Source organism: Oncorhynchus masou, chromosome 12, assembly GCF_036934945.1.
Source record: "Oncorhynchus masou masou isolate Uvic2021 chromosome 12, UVic_Omas_1.1, whole genome shotgun sequence".
NCBI lineage: Eukaryota > Metazoa > Chordata > Actinopteri > Salmoniformes > Salmonidae > Oncorhynchus > Oncorhynchus masou.
The window spans coordinates 62032196-62051669 of NC_088223.1; the positions used below are offsets into that span (position 1 = coordinate 62032196).

General features: G+C 42.1%; 1 protein-coding gene across 1 annotated transcript in view; it reads right to left on the bottom strand.

Moving 5' to 3' along the window:
- Nucleotides 1–19474, bottom strand: part of LOC135549376 (glutamate receptor 3) — a 107845-nt gene that overhangs the window by 30403 nt on the left and 57968 nt on the right. Inside the window, exons 4-8 of the mRNA XM_064979363.1 lie at nucleotides 12955–13142; nucleotides 3845–3898; nucleotides 2682–2843; nucleotides 1981–2148; nucleotides 1691–1795 (exon numbers count right to left, since the gene is read on the bottom strand). Coding sequence (XP_064835435.1) covers nucleotides 1691–1795; nucleotides 1981–2148; nucleotides 2682–2843; nucleotides 3845–3898; nucleotides 12955–13142 — 677 coding nt within the window. The remainder of the gene's footprint in view (nucleotides 1–1690; nucleotides 1796–1980; nucleotides 2149–2681; nucleotides 2844–3844; nucleotides 3899–12954; nucleotides 13143–19474) is intronic.

The following is a 19474-nucleotide window of genomic DNA, read 5'->3' on the forward strand; positions in this document are numbered from 1 at the left end:
AAAAGAGCATTCAACTCTCAGCTAATCTCCCTCTCAGCACCTTCACTGTCACTGGTCCATTACACAACCATACCATTAGTGCCCATCAAATCCCACTGGGCAAAACTGGTTGAATCAATGTTGTTTCCATGTCATTTCAATCCAAAAAAATGGATGTGATGAAGTTGAATCAATGTGGAAAACTCATTGGATTGACAAAAAGTTATCAACGTAAAGGCATTTTGTCATTTTTTCACCTAACTTTAACCCTAAATCCAATGAGATGGTGAAATGTTTTGTTGGTTTCACGTTGAATTCACATTAGTTGACAACTCAACGTTGAACTGACATCTGTGCCCAGTGGGATGCTCCTCGCATGTTGCTTGGCAATATTAATTAATGGAACAAAATATGGAATAAATGTATCTTATTCAGCTAAGTAATTTCAGTTGCAATTTACAAAGTGAGGGCTTCTGCTCATGTCTAAACATTAAGCTTATGAAGAGCTGCTACTAAAAATGTACATCTGACATCTGTGAACCTATACAATAACTGCTGAGATTTACAAAATATCTATTCCATTTCTTCTAGCTATCCGTTCTCTTGTTCTGTTTTACTTTGTTTCTTTTCCATTCTGTTGTATTCTGTTCTTTTCTCTGTTCTGTTCCTCTCCTACTGTTCTATTCCACAGTGCTCACTCAGCTTTCACTGCAGATTGCCTCACAGTGTGTGTTGCAGTGGGCCAGATGAGCTGAGCCTATGTGGACAGTGTGGGGGCACCTGCTTTCAGTGCCAGAGTTCAGAGCCAAAGAGCAACCATGGCGACAGTGTCAGAATCCTAGGCCAGTATGTGTGGGGGGTAGTGGCTAATATAATATCACTACCCATGTCAGCCTTGGCCGTATCCCCTCTCTGGCCCCCTTTGCCCCAGGTATGACGGAGCATAAAGGGAGCATGCAGGGTGAGGTCAGCCCCCAGTGTCTGGAGCTAAATCAATAGTGTAGGATCCACTAAAGGTGAAAACTGTTAGGTAATCCAGTAAAACAGTCAGCTCTGCCCTGGTCCCTGTTCAGAGCTGTGTGAAGATCACTGTCTACACGGAGGGAATCTGGTTACATGCACATTTATGTTATGGAGTCATGCTAATGTTTAACTACTTAAATATTTCATGTGTAATTCCTTGAATATTCATATTTTCAGTCCATATAACTGAGCTAGTTTAACGTGTACTCTCAGTTATAAAGAAGAAAAAAAGAAAGAAAGAAAGAAAGAAAGAAAGAGAACTGGTATTACTAAAACTGCATAATGTGTACTAATCCTACTACATACTGTTCAGTAAAATTGAAACAACAAATATCAACATTCTAGGCTTATCCATACTGAAAATGCATCCTCTAATGTGCAGTTGTGTTCATTTCCACCATTCATTCATTTTGGTATAGCACATCACCATATCTGATAATCAGCTGTTGTTAAACACATGTGGGTAAAAAAAAAACAACCTCTTCTCTTCCTTAAGTGTGCAGCAAATTCTACTATATGAAAAGCCAAAATGAGTGTGACATCCTGGCATTTAAAGCACACTTTTCACATAATATAAAACTTTCACCTACCCCAAATTCCTACCATTTAGAAAGCAAGTATGGGTATTGGGGAACATTTTATTATTCATTGTAATCTGCATGTTGAGCCACTGCTGTTTTCTACTTACCTTCTTGGGCCCCCCTAGTTTCATCTCATACACATCGACACTGTAGTTGGCTCTCCGACCGAACGAGTCAAACTGGATATTCCCTGTCATACCTTGTACCTGGACCTGCCACGCACACCATGACACAAGGAACCGTAATAACCTTCACAAAACAACCACTTTGTGAAGGTTTGCTAGAAGAATTCAAGTAAATAAGTAAGGATAGTTAAAGATATAGTCAAAATATCCTACTATATTTTAATGACATGGTAACAGGGGTACACCTAGGTATCTGTGAAGATCCCTCCTACCATTTTGAGTGCTCTCTCTATGTCAATGCCTTGGCTCCAAGGTACGGCTGGGTTGGCCAGGCAGTCCCCAGCGCTCCCCCTCCGGGACACGTCCACCCTCTGCCTCCGCAGGTACCGGAAGGCCTCTGCCAGGACCAGCACGGCATCATGGGTCAGCGCTGACGTGTACTGAAACACAACCACCACAGCAGATCATGACATGATAGGAGCAGTCCAAAGGCTACTTGCTGATTTGTGTAATGAGCCCACTAACAAATAAAGTACAATGTGAAAAGGGAATAAATGGTAAAAATGAGTCTATCAATGATGAAGTAGGTACAGCAGTAGCTGAACAGCCCACTGTTACTCTGCCTCAAGGTTTGTTTCATTCAGCAGTAATTGGTGATTGGCAGTCTGTTTCTGCCTGATATGCCAAAGCTAGTTCATACTGTTGTACTTTCAAACAAAAAAAAACATTTTTTCCTCTTTGATTTTACTACTGCCTCACTGACAGTTTATCTGGTTAAATTTGACAAAAGGTTTTAAGTAGAATAGTACAGCCTTCCTTTTGACAAGTGAGTGAAAATGTTCTGTCTTTGATACTGCTAAAAAAACAGATATATGAACAGCTAGGCAGAGAGAAAGTGACAGAAGTAGATATGGGCAGAGAGAAGGACGTGTCGTGCTGTAAATAAAACATTGACAGCTGTGTGGTACTGTACCTTCAGCGGAGTGCCCTTAGCCTCAGGAAACTCCCTCTCGTCTAGGCGTTCCCAGCGCTGGAGGAATTGTATGACAATTGGGTTCTCTGGGTTGATGATCTGGAAGCCTGTTATATTGGCTCCTCCAGCAAACACCTTGTCCAGGGTCATGTTAGCGAAGCCCTGCAGTGAAACCAGAGGTACCCAACAACATGCAGGCATCAAACAACCTGTCCCCAACAATATGCATGCATCAAACAATCTGTCCCCAACAACCTGCAGGCATCAAACAATCTGTCCCCAACAACATGCAGGCATCAAACAACCTGTCCCCAACAATATGCATGCATCAAACAATCTGTCCCCAACAACCTGCAGGCATCAAACAATCTGTCCCCAACAACATGCAGGCATCAAACAACCTGTCCCCAACAACATGCAGGCATCAAACAACCTGTCCCCAACAACATGCATGCATCAAACAATCTGTCCCCAACAACATGCAGGCATCAAACGACCTGTCCCCAACAACATGCAGGCATCAAACAACCTGTCCCCAACAACATGCAGGCATCAAACAACCTGTCCCCAACAACATGCAGGCATCAAACAATCTGTCCCCAACAACATGCAGGCATCAAACAATCTGTCCCTAACAACATGCAGGCATCAAACAATCTGTCCCCAACAACATGCAGGCATCAAACAACATGTCCCCAACAACATGCAGGCATCAAACAACCTGTCCCCAACAACATGCATGCATCAAACAACCTGTCCCCAACAACATGCATGCATCAAACAATCTGTCCCCAACAACATGCAGGCATCAAACAATCTGTCCCCAACAACATGCAGGCATCAAACAACATGTCCCCAACAACATGCATGCATCAAACAACCTGTCCCCAACAACATGCAGGCATCAAACAATCTGTCCCCAACAACTGGGTTCATCTGTACTGAGAGCTTCACCTTTACAGTTGAAAAGGGAATGTGTTAGGTATTGTTTTCTGGATAACGGTGCAAAGCTAAGCATAAAAAGCTCAAACGTTCTTGTTGGTGCAGATAATGTGGTTTCCTATTTGTTCGTAAAAGTACAGTTTGTTCAAGTTCCAAATCCCATTTTCTCATAAATGTTTGAGAGTGAGAGGAGGGCTGTTGTGTTGTGCTACTCTACTCACCAGGTTAGCCAGGATGTAGTGGTAGCCTCTGCTGTTCTTCCCCAGGGTTACTACCTGCAGGAGAGGGAAACAACACCACAGTTAGAAGAGGCATCAAATGACGTCACATCACATACTCTATTAATCTACTGTTCCAAGAAGACACAATGGAACCTGAAAGCATCTATTAGTTCTCAGTAGTAGAGCGTAGATCCACTTGGTCAAAGTTGTGGGTCTCCATCGATTTGCACTAATGAGAAAATATAGTGCACCTTCACCATGTCCATCAGTGACATTTGTTGAGCAGCAGAAACAACACAGACTCAACTGTCATCTTTCAGTTTAAAAACAAACAAACAAACCAGAATAATTGTCTTTCCTAAATACTGTTCCTTGGGTAATGTATATGAGTGTGTTTCTCTAACAGGGTCTTGGTATGTGTTTGCATGTGTGTGTGTCGGAGTGCTTGGGTGTTCTGGTGTGTGTGTGTGTGTGCGCGTGGGTGAGACTTGTGCTGCGATGACAATGCTTGTTCCTTTGCATTACCATCAGTGTGTAAAATAAGGTCAGGATTTAAGGAGCGCAGAAAAATTCCCCTTTCATAACACAACTGCCTTCTCAAACGAAAAGTGCTCTCTGCCATTTTCTGCTGTAGCTGTATATGCCACAGGGCTGTATTATAGATTTAATTAGGAGCAAAACTGTTCTCTCCCAGTGATAGCAGGCAGGCAGGCATGAACAACCAACGCTAGCTGTTGTGTTTACTCTAATGACTAGTTCAGGCTTAGTTACCGCACCAAAGTTACTCTCAGACTCAGTGCCTTCATAAAGTGTTCAAACCCCTTGACTTTTTCCACATTTTGTTACGTTACAGCCTCAATCTACACACAATACCCCATAATGACAAAGTGAAAACAGGTTTTTAGACATTTATGCAAATGTATTAAACATACAAAACAGAATGCCTTTATGTACATACTGTAGGTATTCAGACCCTTTGCTATGAGACTCGAAATTGAGCTCAGGTGCATCCTGTTTCCATTGATCATCCTTTAAATGTTTCTCCAACTTGATTGGAGTCCATCTGTGGTAAATTCAATTGATTGGACATGATTTGGAAAGGCACACACCTGTCTATATAAGGCCCCACAGTTGACAGTGCATGTCAGAGCAAAAACCAAGCCATGGGGTCGAAGGAATTGTCCATAGAGCTCCGAGACAAGATTGTATCGAGGCACAGAAATGGGGAAGGGTACCAAACCATTTCTGCAGCATTGAAGGTCCCCAAGAACACAGTGGCCTCCATCATTCTGAAATGGAAGAAGTTTGGAACCACCAAGACTCTTCGAAGAGCTGGCCGCCCAGCCATACTGAGCAATTGGGGGAGAAGAGCCTCGGTCAGGGAGGTGACAATGAACCCGATGGTCACTCTGACAAAGCTCTAGAGTTCCTCTGTGGAGATGGGAGAACCTTTCAGAAGGACAACCATCTATGCAGCACTCCACCAATCAGGCCTTTATGGTAGAGTGGCCAGACGGAAGCCACTCCTCAGTAAAAGGCACATGACAGCCCACTTGAAGTTTGCCAAAAGGCACCTAAAGACTCTCAGACCATGAGAAACAAGATTCTCTGGTCTGATGAAACCAAGACTGAACTTTGGCCTGAATGCCAAGCGTTGTGTCTGTCGGAAACCTGGCACCATCCCTACAGTGAAGCATGCTGGTGGCAGCATCATGCTGTGGGGATGTATTTCAGTGGCAGGGACTGGTCAGGATTGAGGCAAAGATGAACGAAGCAAAGTACAGAGAGATCCTTGATGAAAACCTGATCCAGAGCACTCAGGACCTCAAACTGGAGCGAAGGTTCACCTTCCAACAGGACAACAACCCTAAACACACAGTAAAGACAATGCAAGACTGGCTTCGGGACAAGTCTTTGAATGTCCTTTAGTGGCCAGACTGGAACCCAAACGAAAATCTCTGGAGAGACCTTAAAAAAATATATAGCTGAGCAGCAACACTCCCCATCCAACCTGACAGAGCTTGAGAGGATCTTCAGAGAATAATGGGAAAAACCCCAAATATAGGTGTACCAAGCTTGCAGCATCATACCCAAGAAGACTAGAGGCTGTAATCGCTGCCAAAGGTGCTTCAACAAGTACTGAGTAAAGGGTCTGAATACTTACATAAATGTCATATTTCTGGGTTTTTTTCTTTTATAAATTAGCAAACATTTCTAAAAACTTGTTTTTGCTTTGTCATTATGGGGTATTGTGTGTAGATTGATGAGGGGGAAAAAAACGATTTAATCCATTTTAGAATAAGGCTGTAACCTAACAAACTGTGGAAAAAGTCAAGGGCTCTGAATACTTTCCGAAGGCACTGTAGGTTACCAAACTTTTAATTCTTAATCCCTGGCAGAATGGAACAGAGTAGAACAACAAGGTGCTTTCATCATGGAGATACATACAGCACAGTACTGAGAGGGTGGAGAAAGTACTGAGAGGGTGGAGAGAGTAGAACAACAAGGTGCTTTCATCATGGAGATACATACAGCACAGTACTGAGAGGGTGGAGAAAGTACTGAGAGGGTGGAGAGAGTAGAACAACAAGGTGCTTTCATCATGGAGATACATACAGCACAGTACTGAGAGGGTGGAGAAAGTACTGAGAGGGTGGAGAGAGTAGAACAACAAGGTGCTTTCATCATGGAGATACATACAGCACAGTACTGAGAGGGTGGAGAAAGTACTGAGAGGGTGGAGAGAGTAGAACAACAAGGTGCTTTCATCATGGAGATACATACAGCACAGTACTGAGAGGGTGGAGAAAGTACTGAGAGGGTGGAGAGAGTAGAACAACAAGGTGCTTTCATCATGGAGATACATACAGCACAGTACTGAGAGGGTGGAGAAAGTACTGAGAGGGTGGAGAAAGGGAGTTTTTATTTCATTTTCACTGTCTTTTTAGACTTCCACCCCCACAGTTTGGACAAGGATAATCTCTACGTGCCAGCCACTGCAACTCTATTGAATATCAAACATCCAGTGTTATGTAGGAGAGAATTTTACAAATTGCAGTTTGAGAAAATTCCTATGAATTCCAATAAGGAACTGGTGGTAAAGTTCCGGTATGTTTCATTTGACCTTTGAATAACACCCAAATATGGATAATTATTATTGAAAGAGTATCAAAGAGTATCAAGGCAAGGACAGACAATATGCATCGCTTATTCAATTTTCATTATCTCCTCCACCTCCCTCAATGTCACTGAGGGCTTTATTGTTAGATGTAACAAAAGAAACAACGTGGGATTAGGACTGTCTGCCTCAGAAGTGTTTTATCACATATAAGGACATCTTCACAAATTACCCACAAGTCTCCATCTGTAATAGCATCCATCTGCCCGTTGTGACTGTCATTCAGACAGCATCCAGTCAGTCCTTTCATTCGCACCTCTACCCTTCAACCTTAGTCCCTTTAATATGTCCGTGTGAGAGAGAACATCCTCCATCCTCCAAGGTTACAGCTCAGTCCCTCTCTCTCTATCCTCCCCATCCACTTTCCACACTGAATCCCATTACCATGGGAGGCGGAGCTCACTGATTTCATTGTGTTTGACATTTTCAGCCTCCACCGGTAATCCCTCCCTCGGGTTCTGCCTGCTCCCCCAAACTTCTCCTCTCTCATAGGGAGGATATTTGCGGAACTGGAAGTTCTTCCTGACTTCCAGGTTCCCAATGTGCGTGACAGGGTAATAACACCAGTAATGGCTTTCATAGTCATTTGACTGCCATGTAGGAAGACACAGAGACACCGACAGGCTGCTTGACAGTGGGACTCTGTCTGCAGTGGAGGATCTGATCTCATATGCAAAACCAACCTGCCTCTCATCATCTTTGCTTGCTCGCTGGCTGGCTGGCAGGCAGGCAGGCAGGCGGGCGGGCGGGCGGGCAGGGCACCATGCGTGAGAAAGTATGCATAATCAAAAATATCAATTAATAAAGAACAGGGAACAAAAAGCCCCATGTGTGAGGGAAGGAGCCGCGGTGGTCCAAGTGTGACAACACAGCAAGCACATAATGAAGCTGCAGCGCCTGGAGCCAGCAGCTAATATTCTCCTCTGAAGAGTCACAGAAAGAAAGGATCGGGGCCAACTGCATCACACAGTAAAACACAGGCCACTCGCTTATATGCAGGCCTCTAAAAATGTGCCACTTGAAAAGTTATTTTTGGCTCAAATATTGAAGTCTGTTTCATTCGAAGTACTTCAGGAGTAACTTAATATTGCGTTGTGATCTGAAATGCAGAAAGCTGGAATATCTCTGTGGTCCTCTGTGCTCGTTCTCTGTTGAAGAGATGTATGACTATGCAAATCCAATTTCAGTCCTTGCTAATGAAAAGTCACTCTTCTGTGTGTGTGTGTGTGTGTGTGTGTGTGTGTGCCTACGCGCAAGCACACACGCAAGTAGGGCAAGTTGAGGTATTTCAGTGACTCATACGGATTACCATTCAAAGGAGGCCAGTTCCAGTCTAGGAGACATAATTGCTGTATATGAAGACAGTCTGTATAATAGCTTGTGGATGCATAACGTGCTGTCTTATACGTCTTGTTCTCTAGGCCAGAAAATATCAAATAAATATAAAGCATGTGATGTGTGCATAACAAATATTTATAGGATCCTGGAGCTCCAGTTTCCTGCTTCCCCTGCGATGATAATATGTATAGTTTGCACCTAAAAAAGACAGTTGGGGACGTTTGTGGGGTCATCCTCATTTCTCAGTCACATCAGTTCACTTCCTGATCTGAACCAGTCTCTATTGTTATTGACCTGGTTGCTTGGTCAGGGGCTAGGTGGGCCAGGCCAGTGTGTTCTAGACAAATAGAATGTCACTCTATTCTATTTCCAGCTCCCTGGTCAGGGTGGACAGCTCATCCATTATTCCCTTTTGGGATGGAAATACTCTTCAAAGGCCTAGTGAAAAAGAATAACTTTCAAACAGTCTAGACCCTATCCAAATGGACAATTGGAGAGTGAGAGAGTAGCGCCAGTATCGACTGCATTGATTGGTTCCTCCATGTTTTATGAACAATAAATGCAATAGATAGCCTGGGTGCCAAAAAAGGAATGCTCATAGTTATTGTCCTCTTAACAAATCAGCCTAAAATATTAGCCAGTGATGTGTGGTCAATGTGTGGTCAATGTGTGATGCATTACATTCATTGAGGATGAATCTTATGGTTTGTGGAGCAACAGGCTAACAGGAGGGAGCCACTCCCTCTCTGAAAGTCCATCCATCACAGTGGGACCATATGTCAGCTGTTAGCTGTGTCTGCAGCCGGAGCCAGAGGGTGGAGCATTCATATCATGGCCAGGAGAAAACAGCTACAGATGTACGCTCTTAATTTGATCACCCTGTTGCAGGAAAACATTCAAGCAATGCAGTTAAACATTCAAGCAATGAAGAAAATTAAAAAGGCTTCTGAAGTTTGTAATTTCCATGTAAAAATGTATCAACCCTTACAAAAATTCCATGAATTAAAATCCACATAGCAATTCATATTTCCTGTTGCTGCAGGATATTATGGTCCTACATCTGTAGACATTTAGTCAATTCCCTTTGTGATTGAAAAACAGGACGATTGATAATAAATAATTCTTACTCTTCAAATGGCATAATACCTCATCACTAAGAAAAACAACAAATCTATGAAGATAAACCTAAGATTCCAGACTGAAACACACTAGTTCTTCATGACATCCTTAACATTAAAATCGAGTAGTTGGCACGATGGCCAGCACGCGAGGAGGATTTGATTCTGGGTGATGAGATTAGACACACTAACTATTAACATTCAGATGAAGTTGTAGCTGAAATGTGGTGCTGTATTCCTCTGCAGTAGAAGTTATAAACCAGCCTATCAGTCTGTCTGGGAGAGAGAGGGCTTTCTGTCTTTCCTGGCCATCGTGTAAGTTATCTCTTCTCTCCTCCTGATTGTGCTGTTCTGTACTGGGTTGTGCTGCTGCTGGACCATTAGCCTAAGTATTCCTAGGGGAATCTGTTCTAATTAAGCAGACTGGAGCCGCGGCTCTGTGCAGGGCTTCATCTATACCCCGGTGTCTTCCAAAGGATTTGGCTACCTTAAAGGCATTCCCACTGATGGAGCCCTTTCTTTGTTGTAGCTGTATTAGAGTCATTTGTCATCCAACTCCTTCAGAATGGGAACTGGCATTTCTAGGATTCAAATCCTCCCCTTTCCCCTTCGACTTAAACCTCTTTCTTTGCTTAATTAACGGGTAAAACAATTCAGCAGGAAAGGGTCATAGAAATGTGTATTAATAATACTACAACTTCAGTACCACTACAAAGACAGTGTATCACGTCATACCGCTGACACTGATATCTAAGTAAAACAAACCATTTAGCAATACGGTAATTCACACACGGCCAGGTTCCATCTACAAGCTCCCATTTCCCCCACCAGCAGAATCCAGCTCATCTTCCATCCTCTCCCTCTTCTCCTCCTCTCCTCTGTGGGTGTGGGATTCTAGTCCACCAGTGGGCATTATACCATTTCTCCTACTCCATCACCCAGCAGAACTCAGCACAGCAGAGGGAGGCTGCATGCATTGCTCCATTCCCACCCGCATTTTATTCTCTCTCTCTCTCTCTCTCTCCATCCACTTTAGTCTCTAGTCTACCCACTCTCCCTCTATCTCTTTTTTTCTCCTGTGGTAAACTGGTCCTGTGGCCAGGATTACACATGTGTCGCTTTATAATTTATGAGCAGCTTGTGGGAGTGAGGTCTCTCCCAAGACCCATCCATTCATGCCTGGGCCTATTCTTTAGTGAGAGGATGAGCAGGTTGATACCTTGAATATGGTGAGAGAGCCTGCAGGGCAGGGCAAGCTCCCAGACCCCACAAATCAACACATACAGAACCTCAGCCCAGCACACCCTCTGGTCTGTCTAGCACCAAACTACCACACTGAGAGAAACTATAATGAGTAACGACTATATGATTGAATAGGAGGAGCCACTGTGCTAGGCATGCTTTTTGAATTACAAGGCATTGGGTTCATATTGAGAGATAGGGAGCCCTCCTCTCTGTGCATCTCTCAGATACTGTGCCTTCAGTACTGCACACAACTTGAGGAATACAGTACAAAATGGCTGCTGGATTCTGTTGGCTTCTCCTTATCCCATCCAGCCCAGTGCATCGTTGAGTGATTATGGTTGTGTTGAGGCTCATGCCTGCCTTTGTGTGAGATCTTCCCTCAGGCTAGGAGGCGAGGGCTATTTTTAGCAGGCTGATTGTATGCCGTTATTGGACGGCGTGTGTCCTACTTACACTGGGAGCTGCTGATATTAAAGCAAAGTGTTGATGTGACGACCCACATAATGAATCGTCCTTGAGAGATGCAGACTCAGTGCCCTGCCGGTCTCAAACACCAGAGCCACCGCTGGCTTGAACATTCACACTGGGACTGTGGCTGTCAGGACTCAGAAAGCAGAAATATCACACTTATGTTTGGTTGACGTTAAACAGAATGACCGTATTGGTATTTGTAGGACAGCTTAGAATGAATAAGCTGAATTCTTCTAATACATGTCCAGAACTCAAACCTCCCACATTAGTCAGGTATACAGGTATACATTTATCCTGACCTGCATGACAAAGTGATATCCTGTCACTTTTAGATACATCCTTCAAGGTCAAGTGGCAATGAACACAAATCTGTCTGAAAGGTCACAGTAACACTCTTTAGCGCATCATAATGAAGGATCGTTATATGAGAGCCAGAGGCCTGTACACACATACACACACCTCAGCAGAGGACAAGGTCAGCGTTCAGCCATGATTAATGATGAATATGAGTCCTTAACACACACATACACACCATCATATGAACCTTGTTTTTTATGTTTGTGTAAAATTTGAAGGAAACCTTGCATGGGTGAAACAAACAATGTCATTATGAAGAGCGGAAGTCCTGTGTGGATTGAAGGTCCTGGGAGCCAGTCAGTCAATCCCATTCCTTTATGAAAAAACCTAAAGCATTTAGTTACAGTTGGGAATTACATCACTAATTAATCAAACTCTGTATATCAGCATTAAATGTCATCCTGAGTGTAACAAGCAAAAAAAATAAAACAACTGGGATTAAATTAAACTCTTGACAATAGCATTAGTGAACCCATTCCAAGCTTGTGCACAGCAGACATAAACAAATACATACAAATCAACACTAATGGCCAACTCAGTGGCTGATCACCTAGGAAACGGGGAACCATTGTTAATAGTAGCTGTTATTCCTAAGTGAAAATGTAGCCCAAGAGTCGACCTCAAACAAGAACCAACAAGCTTTAATTGAGTTTTCCCTGTGTTTTTGTTATGTTGCACAATAACCCCTTTAAAGAGAGAATGTCCCCTCTGTTTGTGGTGTGTGAGGTTATTACAAGGCTCTAAGTAAGGGGTTTAGCCTTACTGCCCTGTTAAATGTTTTTGAGGGTAATGGAAAAGCCCTGGTAAATGTCTTAGATGCTAATAATGGAAAAGGAATAAGAAGTACAAAGCTGAAGAGGCCAGGAGAGGTCCCTACAAATGGAAATGGGACTTTCAGAGGTATTGAAGGAATGGAGGCAGACTGAATGGCAGATTGAGGCTACTAAAAGGTTTCTTTGAAAGGATGGAACACAGCCAGAGAGCTACGTGGGTGAATCAGACTCTCTTGAATAAAGTCCTCTTTGTATTTGAAAACAAACAAGAAGTGCACAACCAAACTTTTAATAATCTTTTGTAGAATCAAGATTATCAAGATTAAATTCATGCACACACATAACTAAATAAGTGATGTTGCCACCTAAGATCCATAGCTCATAAAATGTGTGTGTGTGTGATAATTCTTCCCATAGGTATAAGAGTATAAATATGATAGCAAACCTTGGTTGGGTATTCATTCAGTTGATCCACAAGCATCCAATACAACCAAACTCGGGTTGCAATGTAATTAGCTCTTACATCAGTCTTCAGGTTTCAGGTAAGGTAACTCATCATCCAAGTGGAGTTCAACGAACCCCCTCAGCTACTGCAGCAGTGTATTAGTGTTAAACCCCACTGTACTGTACCTGGTCCAGGATGGCATTGATTCTTCCCACTTCACAGTCGATGAGGAAGCGTTTCTCCTGCCTACGGTCCATCTCCTCTATGATGCGTTTGTACTCTGTAGGGTCCACTATGCTGCCCACCGACCGGGCTGTAACCTGCCAGTTATTGGCCACCGCTGACTCCATGATGGCCTGGAGGATAGAGAAACCTGGAGTGGAGAGAGAGGGGATCAGTCACATACTGTAGAATGGTGAAAGGTGGTATTGTGGTTTGCAGAGAACAGTGAACTTCATCAAATAATTTCACAGTTACTGTAAAGTCAAAATAGAAAGCTCTTTGAAAATCACTTTTTGGCACAGTATATCACATTGTGTCATAGCCAATTTAAAAACAAAACTTATTGAGGTCATATTCTGCTGGTTCTGTTAATTACTTTTTCTTAAACAACCAGTGGAGGGCATGAACATTTCATGTGAATGATTTCTGTCCACTTGAATGGTATCATTACATCATAAAAACAACCACAATAGTCTCTGAGCCCATGATAAAAAAAACTCCCAAAAGGCCAGCCCTGTCAATATCACATTTCATGGGTCAGCTAAATGGTACAGTAGGCATGCCAAATGAAAAAAATAGCTTATAGCTTCAAAGACAGCCAACTAGTAATTCTAGTCTGGATTTTTTTGATGGGAGTGACAGAGGTTAGCAGAAATACTACATGCATTGTGCCAAGAAGCTTTGGAGGGACATTTTAATTGAATAGGATTTCATTTCAACTCCCATTTCATTTCAACTCTCCGCTGACACATTGTGTAATGACTGAATTAATATGATTTAAAATTCAAATTGTGAAGTACATCATGTCAATGATATTGTCCCTCCAACTTATAGGTCAAAATGGATCTCACAGTCCTCTAGGGCTGATGAACAAACCTAATTTAAACAGTCTAAATGGGGCCTGGCCAGTGACACAGTGATAACCAGGACATGTTTCCTTTTCAGGAGATCAATGCATCGTCTATTATGCCAACTCAAGGTCAAAAGCTATAAATATATACGAGGTAGAAATGCGGGTGTGAAATGGGGGTTATGCTGCGAGACAAGAGTAGCACCCCTTTCCAGCCTTATCGAAATATGAATGTTATTTAATAACCACAATGAATAATGATGTGCTACCACTGGATTATTTATTCATAGCAATATACAACCCTAGAATAGGGTAATGAAAGAAAGCATCATGGACAAAATCAATCAGACATTTGCATAGTCCCATTATCTGGTAGGAAAACGTGTATTAATTTCAGCGATGGTGGAAATGTGTGGTGGCAGTAGCTCATTATGTGGTAGGCTGTAAGTAATAGACAGAAAATGGTGCGGTTGGGAAAAGCTTTTTTTCTTCTCCTTCATCCCAGTACGAGAGCCAGCATGCTAGTCGCCTTGGCTAAATGGGCAGAGGCAACATGCTAGTCGACTTGGCTAAATGGGCAGAGGGAACATGCTAGTCAGCTTGGCTAAATGGGCAGATCCAGCATGCAACTCGGCTTGGCTAAATGGGCAGAGGCAACATGCTAGTCGGCTTGGCTAAATGGGCAGAGCCAACATGCTAGTCGGCTTGGCTAAATGGGCAGAGGGAACATGCTAGTCGGCTAGGCTAAATGGGCAGAGGGAACATGCTAGTCGGCTAGGCTAAATGGGCAGAGGCAGCATGCTAGTCGGCTTGGTTAAATGGGCAGAGGCAACATGCTAGTCGGCTAGGCTAAATGGGCAGAGCCAACATGCTAGTCGGCTTGGCTAAATGGGCAGAGCCAACATGCTAGTTGGCTTGGCTAAATGGGCAGAGGGAACATGAGCTAGGCAACATGCTGCTAGCTAAATGGGCAGAGCCAGCATGCTAGTCGGCTTGGTTAAATGGGCAGAGGCAACATGCTTGTCGACTTGGCTAAATGGGCAGAGGCAACATGCTAGTCGGCTTGGCTTTCCTCTTAGAGCTGGGGATAAAATCACTGATTCAATAAAATGATGAATATTATTACTGATGCTGAACCAATCCGTGTATATTATGCTAATGTAAATGAGGTCTGTGCAGTGCACCACAAAGCAGGGGAAGAAAACACCCTGTCTCACTTTGACAGCCCAGTCTAAAGACACCTGTAGACTAAAACACCTCACAGCACCTCCACTAACAGTCAGCCATCACAACTTCAGCATATTACTTTCCATGTGAATGTGACATTTTGATTCATGTCAAACGGAGAAAACATGTTATGTGTGTTCATGAATACTTTAAACAGGATAGAATGCTGGCTGTAGGCACCGTAAGTGAGTCTACTATATGCATAGATATATAGTACTGTAAACTGAAGTTCTACCATAGACTACTAGCTAGCTAGAGCACATAAGAATCCCGAGCACAGCCACAGACTCAGCCATCCACTCTCCTCTCCTCTACCTCCTCTCCTCTACCTAAGTGACCTTCACACAGCAGAGCACTGCAGAAGGCTGTCCAACCTTTTATAAGACAGGCGGCTGTGAAGAACTGAGCATGGCTACATCATCATCGCCCACTCAGGTGGAGACTGGAGGAGCAGTGAGGAGCAGGAATAGCTGTTTATGCACGTCTGATATTTCCAAAGGGGCTTCATGCGTCTGGCGTATCGCAGCGCAGTGTGAATGACAGTCAGATGTAAGATAAAACCAAGGAGCTGACCCCTGGATGAAAGGACATTGTAAAAGCACCATCAGGGCACACTGAATAACACAGCACTTTTATCATCCATCGCCATAGCATGTTAAAAGAGAAAAAAAGACTCCAGTCTATGTCTGATAGCAGCACAGAGGAAATTAAAAAGCAAATGCTGAAATACGAGGAGTTTTTTCTGCAGGATGCCTGAGACTTGATATTGAATAGAGTAAGCTGGGTAATGCCTGATATTTTAAGCATGTTACCAGGTGCTTATGAAGAAAAAGGATTTGGGAGGATTTAGAAATGATTCCCTCATGAGTTTTATTGTGTATCCATTTCCTGCCTATAAGCTGATTTGGAAGTTTTGGGATTCAGATGTTATTGTGTACATCTCAATGTTAAACGTGGTTGTGAACGATGACAAGTTAAAATACTGAAGAGATGAAAAAGAAATTAGCAAAAATTCTGACAGAAAATATAAACAGGGGATGAACTGTAATTCGAAACACTTTGACTTTCATTTCAATGTGATAAGATTGGACATTGGCATAGCCTGTCTGCTGTGTGTAAAATGAAGATAGTGTCACTCTGTGGGGCAAACAACAAAGTGAGTAAATGTTGGTTCAAGGTTTTTAGTCGACATTGTAAACAGATGACACATATCACAAAAGTCAGAGGGCAGGGCAACCATCAAGCAAATTTTTAAAAACGGTCAATTATACACTTCCAGGCCATAATACCAAAAAAGCAAAGATAATCCATAGTAGTCAATGGTTGAAACCGGTTATGGGAACAGAAGCAAAAACCGGAAAATAACTAAATTATTAGAGGAATAAAATCCGAACTGGAAACGAAAGTGATCTATATTGTTCCGGAACAGAACTGTTATTTTAAAAGCACGAGAACCGATTAATAAAGTTATTTTACCTTCTGGGCATTCTTTTTCACTCCCACAAGAATCGTAACAAAGCACATATGCAAAGCCCTCACTCTGTCACTCAGAAACGGATTCAAGCGTCTGCCTGCCAGCTGGAAATCTTTACCAGTGCGTGTGCTTGTGAGTAGGCTACCTGCCCCTCCCCTCTGAACCATAGCCTCCTGAGGACGTTAAAAGCGTAATTCAGAAATTAGGGAGAGATGTTTAATTACAGAAGAATGGATAAACCTTTTCAAAGCGAGTTAAAGAATACTATACAACTCGGAAGTTCAGAGACTTTCCAAGTTAGAAGCCGCTCCTCCGTAGGTACAATTCTGTGGGCCCAATTCAGATAATGCAAGATGACTGGCAGCACAGTGTGCGTTTGTCTTTCATTGTGATTAAACCATGCGGTTACCGCAAAATACAATTTGCTCTTAACGACGTTCCTGTAACGACCCTGGGTGTAAAAGCGCGGATATCAACTCTGCCGCTCGAGCATGCTTTTGGGGCACAAACGATTGCGCGCTGGACTCCGGGTTAGAAGGTCGAGGGTTCAAGGCCTGCTCCCTGCCCGTTTCATTACAATAGATTCAATCGCTTACCTGCTCCATAGCAAACTGCTCTATCCACACGGATTGGTTAGCTAATTTAATGGCTGGAACAGTGGAACTGATTGTAGTACATTTCTTTAAAACATTTGATACATATTTGTGTGGAAATTAGTCCCAGATACAGAACTCAGGGACAACGCCTTCATTTAAATCACGTTCTCAACACTGGATGTCTATCATTTGAACTACTCTGACATGATAGACACTCTATTCAACTGCAATATCTGACTTCCTGTAAGATGATGCAGTAAAGAAGGAAGTCTGAAAAGCTCAAAGAACCAATTGTTGTCAGAGAGAAAAACATAAATGCTTCTATACACTATTTGATCTTTGAAAACTAGACATAGTAGATGAACAAACAAGGAACGTTCACACCATAATTTTAATGGTGGGGATGTTGACTGGAAAATAAGACTTCTTGGCTCTTCACACAAGTCTCATTTACATTTCTTCATATGCGCACAATTCCCTGGCTCAGTGTGGAGGGTCAAAATGTAATATCTAACAAGTAATATCTAATAAATTACACAACATATACCCAATACATACAACAGAAAACAGAGAACATTTCTAATTTCTTTAAAAGAACAATTACAAACCCTGATACTTGTCAGTGTCCATTATGGTCTACTTGAGTAGAGTAAAACATTTACATTTTCCTGACGCTTCTTGTCTTTTTCTCTTGCTATACATTTTTTTCTTCTTCTTTGGATCCTTTTACAGTCAGTGAAAGCTATGTTTACAGTATTACAAACTTTTTTGTACTTTTTAAAATTTTTACGAAGAATATGTAAGAATTAAAGGCATTACTTACCATTTAAAATATACAGTTATAAACAAAATAGACTACATCTGAGACAGCACAAGCTCAAAGCAGTGTGATTTGAATGTCGTCCTTGTGGGAAAGATGGATAGAGAGCAGTCTTACTGTAGGTGGTAAGCAGTATCAAATCCAATTTTATTGGTCACATACACGTGATTAGCAGATGTTATTGCGGGTGTAGTGAAATGCTTGTGTTTCTAGCTCTGACAGTGCAGTAATATCTAACAAGTAATATCTAATAAATTACACAACATATACCCAATACACACAAATGTAAGTGGGAATGAATTAAGACTATATACATATATGGACAAGCAATGTCAGAGCGGAAGGAATAAGATACAGTAGAATAGTATAGAAAACAATATATACATATGAGATGAGTCATTCTAGATATGTAAACATTATTAAGTGGCTATGATATCGTAGAATAGTATTGAATACAGTAAATACATATGAGATGAGTAATGCAAGATATGTAAACATTATTTAACAACTTCTTATGGCTGCAGGGGCAGTATTGGGTAGCTTGGATGAAAGGTGCCCAGAGTAAATAGCCTGCTCCTCGGTCCCAGTTGCTAATATATGCATAGTATTATTAGTATTGGATAGAAAACACTCTGAACTTTCTAAAATTGTTTGAATGATGTCTGTGAGTATAACAGAACTCATATAGCAGGCAAAAACCTGAGAAGAAATCCAAACAGGAAGTGGGAAATCTGAGGTTGGTCGATTTTCAACTGTTGGTAAAATTATGATTAAATGACTGAACAAATCATTTTAAATGGAACTGTAACTAAGTAAAACTTATACTCTGTTATTGTATCTGATTAACAATATGAGTTCATAAGAAGGGATTGTGTGACACGGACAAGGAGTAATTAAAGTTAATGAACACCATTCCAAATAGGAAGAAACTAATGGGTTGGGGACTGTGTAAACACATAAGGTCATTAACCTAGCGTTGAACCTACAGAAACTTAGCTCTGGGGTTTTTAGATAAGACAGTGAGTGCATTCCTAGGTTTTCTGTTAATTAGAACTGTCAGCTCAGTGGTGATCGATAATGTTGAGGGGTCAAAAGTTACCTGGGAGTGTGTTAGTAAGTTAGAATGAACTTTTCACCTCACTTTGTCCCGGTCGAGAGGAGGGGATTCTGTAAAAACAATGAAATGACATCATGATCTGTATATAAACTGTTGCTCGTAGTTAAGTAGCAGCGCGCTCCGAGAATAAATTCTGTTACCTATTATTGAAAGACTGGTCTGCGTCTATTTTATGCAAACAAGAATCTTACAAATTCTCATAAAATAGATTAAGGGTTTTCAATTAATGAAAGCACATTGGCATAATTAAATTACAGTAACATCAACCCAGCCCCTATTGAATAGACAGTGGGATATAGATAAAGTTGTACTTCCTAGGGCTTCCACTAGATGTCAACCGTCTTTAGAAACTTGAATGAGGCTTCTACTGTGTTGTGGAGCCGGATGGGAGCTCTTCGA